At 43.1% G+C, this 14,119-nt stretch overlaps 1 protein-coding gene across 1 annotated transcript in view; it reads left to right on the top strand.

The window, feature by feature from the left end:
• The first annotated feature begins 2,009 nt into the window (after positions 1-2,009).
• The window catches only part of LOC142803255 (nose resistant to fluoxetine protein 6-like), a 46,263-nt gene continuing 34,153 nt past the window's right edge, over positions 2,010-14,119 (top strand). Inside the window, exons 1-7 of the mRNA XM_075888375.1 lie at positions 2,010-2,428; positions 6,780-6,991; positions 8,517-8,628; positions 9,721-9,805; positions 10,896-10,987; positions 11,973-12,152; positions 13,842-13,935. Of these exons, the coding sequence (XP_075744490.1) occupies positions 2,080-2,428; positions 6,780-6,991; positions 8,517-8,628; positions 9,721-9,805; positions 10,896-10,987; positions 11,973-12,152; positions 13,842-13,935 (1,124 nt within the window). The 5' untranslated portion in view covers positions 2,010-2,079. The remainder of the gene's footprint in view (positions 2,429-6,779; positions 6,992-8,516; positions 8,629-9,720; positions 9,806-10,895; positions 10,988-11,972; positions 12,153-13,841; positions 13,936-14,119) is intronic.

Here is a 14,119-nt window from a genome sequence, read left to right as displayed (position 1 = left end):
CCGTTCGTGATGATGAATGTATCTATGCAGCCCCGCCGCGGTAGTTTAGTGGCTACGGTACTCGGCTGCTGATCCGTAGGTCGCGGGATCAAATCCCGGCTGCGGCGGCTGCATTTCTGATGGAGGCGGACATGTTGTAGGCTCATCTGCTGAGATTCGGGTGCACGTTAAAGAACCCCAGGTGATCGAAATTTCTGGAGTCCTCCACTACGGCATCTCTCATAACATATGGTGGTTTCGGAACGTTAAACCCTACATATCAATCAATGTTTCTATGCAAACTTGTTGTTGCGATATAGTTCGGGCAGCAGGCGTGCTCTACAGGGTTAGATATGCCCGTTTGGGCACCCAGGAAGAGGACGCCACTCGCATGGCATACAAACTTATACTCTAACGCACAAACGCGCAGACGACACAAATACAAAAGTACCGCAAATACAAAAATACAAAAATACACAAGTAAGCAAAAATACAAAAGTACACAAAGACGAAAATACAAAAGTAAGCAAAAGTACAAAAGTACACAAATACTAAAGTTAACAAAAGTACAAAAATAGAACGCGTGAAGCATCTAAAAAAAAAGACATTTCACAGAAACAGTTGTCAGTTTATAGAGAGGCGTGCTATTTTTACGTGCCTCAGGGAATAAACTGATCTACATCTGTAAGAAAGAATCGCAATAGAGTAGACGAAGCATTTATTTAAGAAGCAGAAGCGATCGATATTTTAAAGAAGTGCACTGATCTTTCTCCTAGTCGTTGTCGGCCAGGATGCAAACTGTGTACGCACAGGCGCTTTGATAACAAGATCAGCCCACTCCCGCGGACATTAGACAAAAATAAAATAAGACAATTCATTTTTACTGAAGTCAGGCCACCAGAGAGAAGTTTCGCAGCAGGAAAATGATTAGCGCAGTGAACTTACCCCCATTGCAGGCTGATAAAAATCATTTAAAACACTGAAATGGGAACACGCAGCAGGGATTGTTTCGGCCCACCAAATCTTGGTAACAAAGGTGATGAGGACGTATCATATTAGAAGTATGCATTCACTCACAACAGCCATCTTTGATGAAAAATTGTCATCAGCATTGAAACGAGTGTTCTTTTTTTATTTAAAACATTGCTTTTTTTGTTCTCAATCGATTTTCTTACGCTGCCTTTATGAGAAAATGAATTTCACAAACTGCACAGGCTTTTCTTTTTATTTGTGACCCAGTTAATGTTTATATGTGAGAAAGTAAACTCGCCAAGATGGGGCGCAATAATTTTCGCCCTACCGTTTATAGTTCACAATAACTTCAGCCGGGAAATTCAAGAATGTCGCGGCGAGCAAGAGTGAGTCAGTAACCTTTGCTTGCGTCAACAGGCCCAAGTGCAAGAAATCGCAGATTAGGAGCGCGATCCCGCGACTACTCTCACCTTCGTTGTATGTGCCTCTATAGGCTGGAATTTTGGTTCTGCTTTTGACGGTGTGCAATCGGTACCTAACCTGTTTTAATGGAAATTCATATGCGTCACGACCACCGCCGCAGGCCGTCTTTTCATCCATTCACTAAACGGACGCGGATTGCATAAAGTCACTGCTATGAATAGTGGCCCTTGAGTCTACTTGCTCGTGCGAATATTGCATCGCAGATTAAGCTTCTCTTTTTCCTCGAATAGCTCACTTCGATTCCTTTCGTAATTTTCGCGCGACGTTACAAAACACTTTTTCCCTATACGTTTTTGCGTAATAATTCTATTCAGCGTTTTTTTTTCTTTTTTGTGTGTGTGTGTGTGTGTGTGTGTGTGTGTGTGTGTGTGTGTGTGTGTGTGTGTGTGTGTGTGTGTGTGTGTGTGTGTAAGCTTGTCAGTACTGGTCTTTTTTGCCAGTAATTGGCGTAATTCGTTGCCGGTATGCAAATAAGGGACCCCGCTATTGTGAAACCTAAACTTGTAGCATATATCTTTTTTTTTATTGTAGCCGCTTTTAAGATTTTAGCCCAGCAATCTCGTTTCGTACGAACAGCTCCGAGTTATGGTTATCTAACGTGGACTTTCTCGTCAGTGCCCCTTCAGGTCAACTGCACGTCACATTATGGCGCTTGGAAAGCCGGGTAGAATAGGTGCTGTCTGGAAAGCATTCGTGTCGATGAGCATTCTGCTGGAATCTTTCGCCCATGCTGCGACGGCTCACAATGTGTCCATCACTTTAGGTCACAATGTATCGGATACAGTGGCGCCTGCAAGTCTGAACAGCAGCGTCGGCGCGATGGAGGAGATAAACTACCAGCAAGTCCTTAGAGACGTGGTGGCTGCAGGACTTTCCAAAGTACCGCGCTCTTTGGTGCGGAAGCTCCTAGCAGCCGACGTGCGGTTTGAGTGCAGCACGGCGCTGTTGAGAACCATGAAGGCCCTCCAGAACCTGGAGCCATGGGCGCTAAGACGTGAGTATTTGCATGCGCTGTTAAGTTTTGTATAGAAAGGTCGGCTTATTTTATGCGCTATGATTACTTCAGAGAAGATCATAAATGCGTCCGCCATATGCGGGTACGCAGATTACAGTTTCTCTAATGTTTGCGTACGCTCAAATACTTCATATGTGGTCACATCTCATTATGTTCTTGGAACAATTCTTCAGCATTCACAGTCAAACAGAATAATGTTCCTAAATGATTTTTTTTACTCAAGCGTAAACGGTGGAGCTTAATTCTGGACCAAATGTGAATTCAATGTTATCCCTGCTGGTATATATACATAACACATGTTTAGGGTGAGAAGGTAATTGATGACTGATATGTGCGGTTTCACGTCCCAAAGCCACCATATAATTATGAGAGACGCCGTAGTGGAGGGCTCCGGAGATTTCGACCACCCGGAATTCTTTAACGTGCACCCAAATCTGATCACACGGACCTACAGCATTTACGCCTCCATCGGAAATGCAGCCGCCGCAGCCGGGATTCGAACCCGCGACCTGCGGGTCAGCAGCCAAGTACCTTAGCCACTTGACCACCGCGGCGGGGCAGGGTAAGAAGGTATGTAGTGGAGCAGTCCACGACACCAGGTAGGCACGTACGACCAGTGAGGCTACTGTAACAACAAACAATCTCTTTGTAGCCATATGTGTGGGCGCGAAGAAGATGGTTAGTTGTTTTTTTTTCTAGTCCAAACATGTGTCGCCTTTATTAATAGTACGCCGTAACGTGCAATGTATTAACCCAGGCTTTGTGGGAGTTGCATGGCATATAATATCCGCAAAATAACAAAAACACAAAGTGAAGAAACACATGACGACAAGGGTAGGCAACATTTTCAGCCAAAAAACACTGAACACAAACCTAACAACCAATATACAACATACACACATGCGCAGTCAAATACCAAACAGGCCAACAAACAGTCTTGTTACAACATAGTCCCTGTAGGTTGTAAATACTACAGCGTGTGGATATTTCTTTATGGTATATCGAATGCAATTTTTCGTAACAGTAAATTTGCTGGAGGGCTTTTCGACCTCATCTAAAATTACTATTTGTAGATAGGTTCAATGAAAAAAAATAGAACACCGTTCAGAACTCAGTAAAACATTTACATTTGAGAGCGGTGCAAACCTGTTATGCAGGACAAACAGCGTCCAAGAAATTTAGGCCATGTTTCCTTTCTCTTTCAAAGCCGTTTTTACTATGGACACTTCGGACTAATCATCTGTACTTCTCCGCCCGTGCCTATCATAGACTTCCATGAAGGCTCACTTTTCTTTAATTACGATGGTAAACACATCTAAAGGGTAATCCTGCAGCCCGCACAAGAGAATAGAACACATACCTATTTTTCTTTGAGGTGGCTTTGCCAGAAAAGGCGGTGCTTTCCACACTGCGGCGAATCTACTCAACTACCAGCTTTTTTCCGAATAGCACATCCTTGAACAATGGCCATACGTGTCACAAAGCTATGAACTCCAGATGGCCATTGGTAGCATTTTTTTTCATTTGACTGGGCTCAGTAGGTTGTATATAGCATGCATAGCATATGCACGGGCCTTCCATCCTGACAACACCTTCTAGCATCTTCTTTCTTTCTTTTTTTGCCCCTTATTTACTTTCCCCAGTGTACGTTCGATCAGATTCAGGATTGAGAGCGGGCAGTAGCCAAGAGACTTGACGAAGGTGGTTTACTTCCCTGGCTATATATTTTTAACCATTGCATAATTAAAAATATAGCGTAGCAAACCATGTCTTCGACTGAAAACGTATAGTCTTTGCACTTACTTGCGGTAGTAATATAATCGCTGTAGGGTATGATCTGTTAAGCCCATATCAGCTCGGCGTCGGTCAGTGTAGTAACAATCGCTTCAGTAAATTTCGAAATGGTCGTTATAGACACCCTTAAATTGCTGTAGGATAGACTTAGTATCTGATAGTCTACCGCGGAGGTGTAGCAATTACGTTACTCGGCTGGTGATCCGAAGGCCGTGAATTCAATCCCACCCGTGCTGGTCGCATTACGATAGAGTTTAAATAGTATAAGCCCAGGCACCGTACAACGCCAGTTCGAGTAAGGAACATCAGATGGTCGAAATTTCCGGAGCCCTGTAGTGGCGTCTTCGATAATATGATCACAGTTTTGGGATGTTAAACCGCAGATGACATTATTAGCAGTATCCGATAATTTTGTCTGAGTATTTGCTTCTCCACACTTTCTGTTGCCTGCTCAACATATCATGATGCCTGTTTTATGTCCAACAATGAACTAAGTCTGTCTCAACAATCTCGATTTTGCTCTGTACTGTATGAAATGATTCCACGCAATCCCTGTTCAAATATTTCGTACCCCCCCTCCGGCTCACTGCTTCTGTTCCCCATCTCTTGGCAACGACTCCTTTGCTCTACTCTGGTTGTCTATTCTACGCTTCATGTGGTCTGCGCATTGTTAGGTAGAATATCCTATATCCCTGTTCATGCACTCATTCATTTCAAATAAAGAATGGGAGAAAAAGAAAAGGCTGGTATGTCAACCAGTCTAGAAGGATCGGCATGGTACCCTACACTTGAAAAAATGATGACGGATCTTTGAACATGGAGAAATAGAGAAAGAAGAACATGCACACACTGTCGCACAGCTCACATACTTTATAACTACGTCAGTCTACAATCGCCGGTACAAGTCTGATGAGTGTAAGAAGTTGAAGCACCACCTTCAGTGCTTTCAGTGATGACCGCTCAGGGATGACATTTCGCAATGTTTTCCACTGTCACAATGTTACACCTGTCTCTTCTTACTTTGACTACCCAAAGTTTGTTTCAATTCTTGCGTTACTAAATTGTGCAATTTTTTTACCCAAATTTTTGAATGAGAAGCACTTAGAGCTGTGTCTATCCCATATCAAGTTTGTGTAATTTTTTAACAAGTATGCCACGAACTAGACAGGCATTACTAGTCTAAAGCATTTTTTTTCGTGAGGCGCCCGATGCGGTCAACCTGTGTTGAACCACAACCTTTAAGCAGAAAGTGTGTTTCAGATTGCCCGTCCAGATTTAGCCATTTTGGCGATGATTTTGACATGTTTCCGCCAGATCTCTACTAGTAATAATCTGTATTCGATAAATTGGAAAAAATTTTATTCAAGAAAAAGACTAAGATGTTTAATGAGAATAAGAAGGAAATCTTAGCCTCAAAAGGGGGTTTGTAGCCTGCCACTGTTCACATGCTTTAGGGGCAATGGAAAGAGAAAGAAAGGGAGGCAGGAAGAGAGGTGACTATGGTAAACCACTGCACACTGTCCTACCCTATACAGTAGTACAAATATGAAAGTCTTCATACATAGCTGCATATACGCGTGCTGTAAAAACGAGCATCTAAAGCTGCCTCACGCAGAAGTCTACAAGTTCTTGAAGCTGCAAAATTCAGCCACGCAACTGAATTGCGTGACTGAAGCCCTTTAGCAGGGTTTCGTTAGAGCGAAGGTGCTCTATAGTATGAAGGACATTCACGGCGATATACTTTGACCGCTTTACCGTCGATTTCTCCTGTAGAACTTCCTTCTTTGCACAAAAACTGCATATGGTCTGGCAACTGCATCTCCAAGTATAAGAAGGAAGTTATACTTAGCTGACTGATGCAGACCAAGTAGGGAACCATAAGTCTTCATATTCAGACCTTGCTAGAGTTGAACTGAAGAAAAGGTGGAGAGATTTCACTGAAGATAAGTGGTTAAAACAAAGTTGCTACACTTCTTGATCGTCTTTCATAGTAGACAAGGATGTTCGTGTGCGCCTACTCGACAGCATATTTAGCGCACGACAAGACTTAACCGGGCATATGACGTGACGTCAACAGCTAATTATATTGAAAAGATACTAAAAAAGAGAACTCCAGCGTCTTCTGATGGTATACAGGCCCTTTAATATCCTATGGTGACTCAGGCCATAAGATGCCGTACTTTAGGACTACGGATGATTACTAGCATGGGAGTTTAATTAACCTAAATAGACAGCGCCCAGTACAGGAACCTCTAGGATTTCGGTTCTGTAGAAACGGGACAATCACGACCTGGGTGAATCGAACCTGCATCTTTTGGGCCAGCAATTAGGCACGCATCGAAACCAGTGTTCCCCCTCCACGAACGTTCTCCATAATGAGTCATACGGCGCAAATTGAGTGCAGCTGAAACTCTCGACACTTGTAAGCGCGGTATACTTTTGCTTTTAATCATAAGCAGTATAGCTTGAAACAGCATCGCGTGGCCACCCATTTCCTATATTCCAAGATACACTTTTTGGTAACTGTGTGTTGCAGTTATTGACGCTACAGGAAAGTACCCTTCCGGAGCCTTCGAGGCTTCCCGCGTCGACCTGGGAGCATTCGACGAGTGCCTCGAGACCACTGTGCGAGACCACAACGGGGACGTACTTTCACGGGGCCAGTACTGCAACTTGCTCATCTACGTTGACAATGCCACGGCACAGCAAGCGATTTTGAACTCCATTTCGGATACGCTATCCCCTAGGGTACGTTTATTCGCATATATTCACAGCCCGAGTGAGAGCTACACAATTATTGGTGCAGTGAATATTTTTCGTTTCTGTTGTCTCTAAGTTGTGTTTATCAGCTCTTTCGGGATTTTTCGTGCTTTTTTACGGGATTATGTGGTGTCTTTCATCTATTTTGCTTATCTGTTCTGGCAAACACCTGATTTACTTCGCGATTGCATATTTTGAGTTCTGTGATCTGCTTTCTAATATTTTCTACTGTTTGCTCCTTCCGGCGTGGTGTGTCTAATTTTCGTCACAGGCACTTCGCCTTCGCCTCCCTTTGCTGTGGATACTGTAGGTGTTTTTCTGTCGTTGCGGTGGCTCCGATAGATGAAGCAGCGCTTCAACGACGTCAGCGTTCAGGGACAAATAATCTCTGGTGTTTTAGCAGTGCGTCATCGGTAAAGCCTTCTAATTTTTTATTAGGAATAGTTGACTAGGCTTAGTGTATCAAAAGTGGGATCAACGTGATGCCAACGCAATGCATTGGATGACGACAGGATGGTTCCTTCAGTTGCCTTATAGTTTAAAGTAGATGTATGGATCTTTCTTTGGATATGTCTAAGGCAATCTAACGAATACATGTAAGTGAACGTATGAAATGCCCCGCTGACAACGCGTACATAAGATATTGTGCATCACAAGTTGCTGAACTTGATGACAAGTTTTTATTTTTGTCTTTCATCATGCATAAGTCTTGAGTCACTGTGATTTCTTCGCGAATATATAGAGATGCACGCTGGATTCTATTGCAGAACACACCCGAGAACAAGCAATGCAAATTTACGTGGTTCTTAGTTTTATGTGTATCTCATCGAGTTCATGTAGGAGCTGTTTTTTATTAAAAAAACTGGTTGCATCGTTTGGGGACGTTCACATGGTGTGTACTTAGCGGCAGCGTACAGTCATAACTGTGTAATGCTAAGTATTCATTACGCTTCTAGCCAAGCTACTCAGTGTAGCGTCCCCTAGTCACCTAGTGTGTGTTGAGTTCTCGTACTCGTCGGGCAAGGTGATTCCCTTTAAATCCTCTGACAGTTAACTAATGGTTACGATTACGAAGACTTCTCATTCAAGGTACAGATAAAAACAAGCGTCCCAAGAATGATTCACCACATGACGAGGGTTCCTCATTTTTACAGCTGCCCTAAGTAGGCATTTGAATATTTTCGTCGCATCATTTTAGTTTCCTGGTCATTCACTGGAATAACCACATGGACCGACTATTTCTTGCTTCTAAAATCTATTTTGCGATTTCAACTGAAAGTAGCTCTTTATTTCCTGTAATATTACATAGCAATTGTTTCGCAGCAGACATGTTAGTAGTCGATGTTATTGCCATCGAATAACCCGACCTACTGGGAGTGTTAACATCCGCATCACTTGCTCGTGAATTTTACCTATCTATGCCAATTTTCCTACTCAATGCATTCCAGTTTTCTTACGGTCAGCGTTCTTTACGTGACCGCTTCATCCGCTGCATCATTGACGTTTCTTCCAGCTACTCTATTTCGGCAAATATGGCGCTGTTCCAGGGGATCCCCTTGGTCGATTGGGAGTGTGCTATATTGATGACTGTAACCAGCACGACTTACAAGCTATGGTCAACGCAGGTACGTAATTCGAAGGCAGTCGTGATTGCACATCTTGTCATGCTGTACTTCCGAGTTATACTTGAGTTGACTGGTCTCTTAACAGACAAAGGAAACTTTAGCCAGCAGCTCAAGAGCTTCACTCTCTTAGCTGTTCTCGCGAGTTTATTATTTCTTGCGTTTGTAGGAGCAAAGCTACCTAGACCGGCCCTCCGCCCTCACCGTCACCACCAGGTGAAGCTCCCGGCGCTTGTTGTGCGCGCTGAGCAAAACAACAGGTGCACGCTCACGGCGAGCGGAGGCGCTGCGTCAGATGGCGCACGATGCATCACACGCGCCGCACACTCTCTCAGTAGTGCCCACCACCGAGCGCTGCAGACGCTATCCCCACCCTCTCACCTTAATGAATGCCAGCAGCGACATTAGGCGCATAGTATTTGGCGCTACATTTCAAAAGAGCTTCGCTCATCGGCTGTATTCGTACATGGAATAGCTGCTAGTTTTAAGTGCGGAGCATCTCTTGCTTGAGTGATGCGCCGCGGCGTCGGCGTCCGCATTCACACCAGGCATGCGCAACTCTCCTCCTTTTCTCTTTCCAACAGCGGCACGTTACTCTCTCCACTTCTTTCTTGCCACATTGATGCGCTTCTCCTGCGTTCTCGCTTCTGCTCTAGCGGCGCAAGCACTACTCTCCTCCGGTAGTCCCCTCTCCTTCAAATTTGAACTTACAGTGGGTAAAAGACTGGGTTGATATGCGAATTAGGCTTTCGCCCTTCAGTGGGTGTAGTCAGGCTGATCATGACGGTAATGTTGAATCAGAGCAGCATTATGCGCAAGTTGGTAATTCATAACTTCAGCACAACTGTTCGACGACAAACAACGGACAACAAAGAAGACGAAATCTCTTTATTGTCTATGTTCTTTTGTCGATCAGTCGTGATTGGGTTATTCAATAAACGTAAAAATATTTTTGCCAAAACTGCTAAACCTTTTTTTTAGTTTGTGCTTAACCTACACTAATAATCGAACACTTTTCTAGCTGCATGCTTGCGGTATGACTAAAAACTTACTCACAAATACTGCTTGCATCTCCTTTTATCTGTTTGCTTGCAGTAAGCCCTCGTTTCGCCAGGCTTGAAGTATCAAACTGCGTGACGGGTGAACCAAGACCATGGAACAAGTCGCAAATAGCGATCGTGTAAGTCATTCCAGAAGCTTATCCTCTGTACTTTAATTGACGTGAATTCATTAAGCACGTTGTTTTCATGGCGGCTTCTAGTACTCTGGGCCCCGTCGATACCACTGTGCAAGTGACCAACGCCCAAAACGAACCTTTTATAGTTTTATTTTACCTGATAAACGACCTTGCCTTCAAACTACCATGACATACATCAAGTGGTTTTCTTATAAGAAGTGATGTTTTGCCGTATGGCTGTCACAACAATAGTCGTGAATTTTTTATTGGGTTCACGTGGGATGGGGTATAATTGCTTGATATGACGCTGGCTAGGCCAGTTTGCCGAGTGCGTCCCTTTTAAACGTTCTTAGAAACAAACACTTTGTGTTTCTAAATAACTCAGTTTTTTTTTAAACTGTGGACTCGACTTTGGATCCGCTGTGCAGCTGGAGGAGGGAGGGAAGCATTCCCCTCAAGCCACAGAAAAGTAGCGCCATCTCTTTTCTCCTCTGTCATCTCATCTCCCAAAATATTTGTTTTGTTTATGTTTTTGCTGACGTGACAGTATCTGTAGTTTCACCGCCTCGGAATTCCCAGGTGGAGCTTTCGAGTACGCCCACTGAAATGGTGGACAGAGCCCTATATCGTTGCCACAGAGTCTATAAAAAACACTGATTTGTGGCTTTTAAAGACGTATGTGGAGATTTTTCTTCCGATCAATAATTTCAATAAATGAATCTTTCTCTTGAACAAGGACTGAAATGCTTGCTTATTTTTTTATTCAAAGAATTGTGCAACTAGAATTATTTTCTAAACTACCCTTAGAATATTAAAACTCGGAATCATGAAATGGTTTACTCGGAGAAGTGTAACATCTTTTTAAATAAGAGGACAGTTTTTATGCAGCTAAGAACAGTAGACCCAGCGAATCTGCGAGCGATTGGGCGGCATTGTTAAAAAATTAAACAAGGGTAATTACGCTATACAATAGGCCATATGATCTTAATATTGGAAAGCTACTCAATAACTAGAGAAAAAGTCATTTTTTTTCCTCGGCAATAAAGCAATGACAGTCATTTATCCCTGTGACAATGCGCGTTTCAAATTACAGAATATTCGCAGCGATCCTACTCGTTGTCATTGTCATCAGTACGCTGGTCGACCATTTCGAGGGATGGACGTCCGAGTGGAGAAAAAATCACGGTGGGAGCATTTGTCAACTTTTAATTTCACAGTTATATTCCAGGAGTGAAGACAAAATACTTCAGAGAAGGGCGAACCATATAATGAAATGTTATCGCTTTGGTATGAGTGCTTATATCGAAAAACGAGAGAAGAGGAAAATCCTACAAGCCATGGAAAGAAGCACAAATATAAACAAATCTTCCAAACACTAAATAAACAAAAAACGTATAGGCTATAGTGTTTAGGCAGCGTTTGTCAAGTCACATTTGCCACGCGAAATAAATCTTTATCTTTTGATAGCTAATTCCCGTTGCACCAAATGCACAGACATGCGGGGGGTTCCCCTTCGGCGGGGGGGGGGGGGGGCGATGGTTTGTCGAAGCATTCCCCCTTCCTAATATGTAAATATGTAAGGCTGACTTCATCCGCCCCCCTTTTGCCCCCTTCGTGCGCGCATCGCTGGGCACCTGCATCGCTAAAGCATTTTTCTTTCTTTCGAGAAACTCAGGTTAACAGAATGATCCTGTTGCAATGGCCAAATTTAAATGTCGTCCGTAACATTAAGCAATGCAGAAAATGAAGGTATGTAGGCGAAAAGGACGGTCCTTTTTAGGCCGATGTACCGACTTGAGAGGTACTAATAGCAGTGCAATATGGGAAACATTCAGGCGCTGTTATCCAGGCACCCATCCCGACACGTACGTACGTACGTGCGTACCCTATGCATGTATGTATGTATGTATGTATGTATGTATGTATGTATGTATGTATGTATGTATGTATGTATGTATGTATGTATGTATGTATGTATGTATGTATGTATGTATGTATGTATGTATGTATGTATGTATGTATGTATGTGCCTATCTACCTGGCCATCATTTTCCTTGAGTACTGATAATTTCTGTTTATTTATCACTTCGCTTACTTGTGCTCAAGTGGCGCGAGTGCTAGTGGCATTCACAGCTTGTATCCCAACAAAAAGGTGTGATTGCCTTTGCAGGTCTCCTGTTTCAAGTTGCTGTGGCCTTCTCGGCAAAATCTAACACACGATTTCTACTCCATGCACCTAGCAAAGATAAGGTTGAGCAGCACTCCCTGCAATTTTTCCACGGCGTTCGAAGCTTAACGGTTATGCACATTGTGTTCGGACACACCCACATGACAACCACTGACACTTATGGTGAGTGTCTCGGTAATAAATACATTTGACTTCTTCGCCTGCGCGTAATGGTTCATTCAGCGCATTTAGTGTAAAAACAATGTTAAATTATACTTGAAAACTGAGGTATAGCTCGGCTAGTTCTAAAGATTCTCGATCCGTACTATGTGGTTCTCAAATATTGAAAAAAAGTTCTCCTGAATGTTTATATAGGTGCTAGACTAAGGTACATTCCTATGTTTACCTGTGCAGTAGCTCGCATTGCCGCCCTCGCAGCATGCGCCACCCAGGCAAGGACGTGTGAATATCGAATTCGCACTTGGAAGTGAAATTTAATGATGAAATTTAGGTGCGAATCGAATGTAACAATTTTAAGTATATATTCGAATACAATAGTACCATAAGGAACTTCCTTTTAGCTTCAGACAGCTGCGCACTGGTCGTGGCAAGCCTCAAGGAACAGCGAAGCTGGGTGGCCTTCTTTAACTTCCCAGCAGAGCCTAGCCTTGAGTATTGCGATCATCAACAAAGCCTATTTGTTTCGCCAACCAGTGAGGAAAACACAACTTTTCTTTGTACAGCAGCTCCCCGAGTGCTGATATATAAAATGTCATGAGTTTCACCCCAGAAAATTCTACCATGTAGTTTTGATACCCTGGTGTTTTGTGACAACAATTATGTAGTAGTTCTCTTTGTTAGAACCTTACATGTTCTGACTGAAGCTAAGTGCCGCGTTGCGATGGGGGGTCTTTGTTCTCAGGGCTCTGTTCACATAGTACCTTGAGAATCCAATTCTCCTATAGCTTTCAAAAAATTATGCTCCGCAACATGACTTTCTAAACTGTAATATTTGATTGCAGTTTGCAATTAGATTTTCAAACCTGACAGTAAGATCATTCTGCTGGTTCAGTGGAGATTCGGATGCATATACAACCATCTGTTTGCTGTGAATGATTCTCGATCTGGTTCTCACACTGTTGGAGCATTCTCATTGCCATTCAATAGCTACCAATGAAATTTCGCTGATCTTCTATGGCTTTTCAAGCTTGTGAGCTGTAGAATGTCCTCCACTGGATTGACTGCTCAGTTCTATCATCGAACTTGCGTAGTCCTTGTAAGAAGAACCAGACGTCATAGACCACTTCGTGTACCCGCCTGCGTCCGCCAACACTCATCGGAGCACAGAATACAAGCTCTTCATTACAGCTCACTTTCATCAACTCGGTCTTTTTCGCAGATCGCAAGCATTCTTACTCTCCCAGTGCACTCTGTTTTACCTCAGTGTTCTCCTATGCTTTTAGACTACAATGCCACATGGTGGTTTAGTGGCAAAGACACTCATCTGCTGACCCGCAGGTAGTGGTATTGATTCCCAGCCACGGTGGCCACATTTTCAACGGAGGTAAAAATTAATGAAGCCCATGGACTATATTTGGGCGTACGTTAAAGAACCCCAGGTGGTAAAAATTTTCGGAGCCATTCACTCATAATAAATGCTGGCTTTTGGAAGTTTAACCCCAACAATTTTTGCTATTATTTTAGACTACATTGTGCATTGCTTTGATTTGACTACCTTGTCCTTTAATTTGAGTTTATCAGTGTGTTTCTTTATTTCTCGCGCTGTGTCACCGTATTTGCACCTGATTCACCTGACTTTTAGTTTTCGCATTTAACCAAAATCTAACTTGGGTGTGAATAATAATTTTCCAGCAAGGTTACTGGGCTTGTTCGAAAATACGACACAGTGGCAAAACATGATCATACCCGCAGCATTCAATGGCGTCGACACTTTCTTCTTTCTCAGGTAAGCAACCGTTTGCTGCTCTCCTTATTTTTACATTACTATGAAGATGTTTTACAGCAGAGCTGTTAGGCCGAAGGTTTGCCGTGGGTCGTAGAGAGAAAGTTACGACCATATGAACAAGCACGCGCTCTCTATATTCGCTTTTTCTCTTCTGTTTCACTTCCAGAATACGTGCACCTAATTT

Source organism: Rhipicephalus microplus, chromosome 3, assembly GCF_043290135.1.
Source record: "Rhipicephalus microplus isolate Deutch F79 chromosome 3, USDA_Rmic, whole genome shotgun sequence".
In the NCBI taxonomy this organism is placed as follows: domain Eukaryota; kingdom Metazoa; phylum Arthropoda; class Arachnida; order Ixodida; family Ixodidae; genus Rhipicephalus; species Rhipicephalus microplus.
Note: the sequence above shows the minus strand (reverse complement) of the source record. Positions and strands in the feature narration are given on the sequence as shown.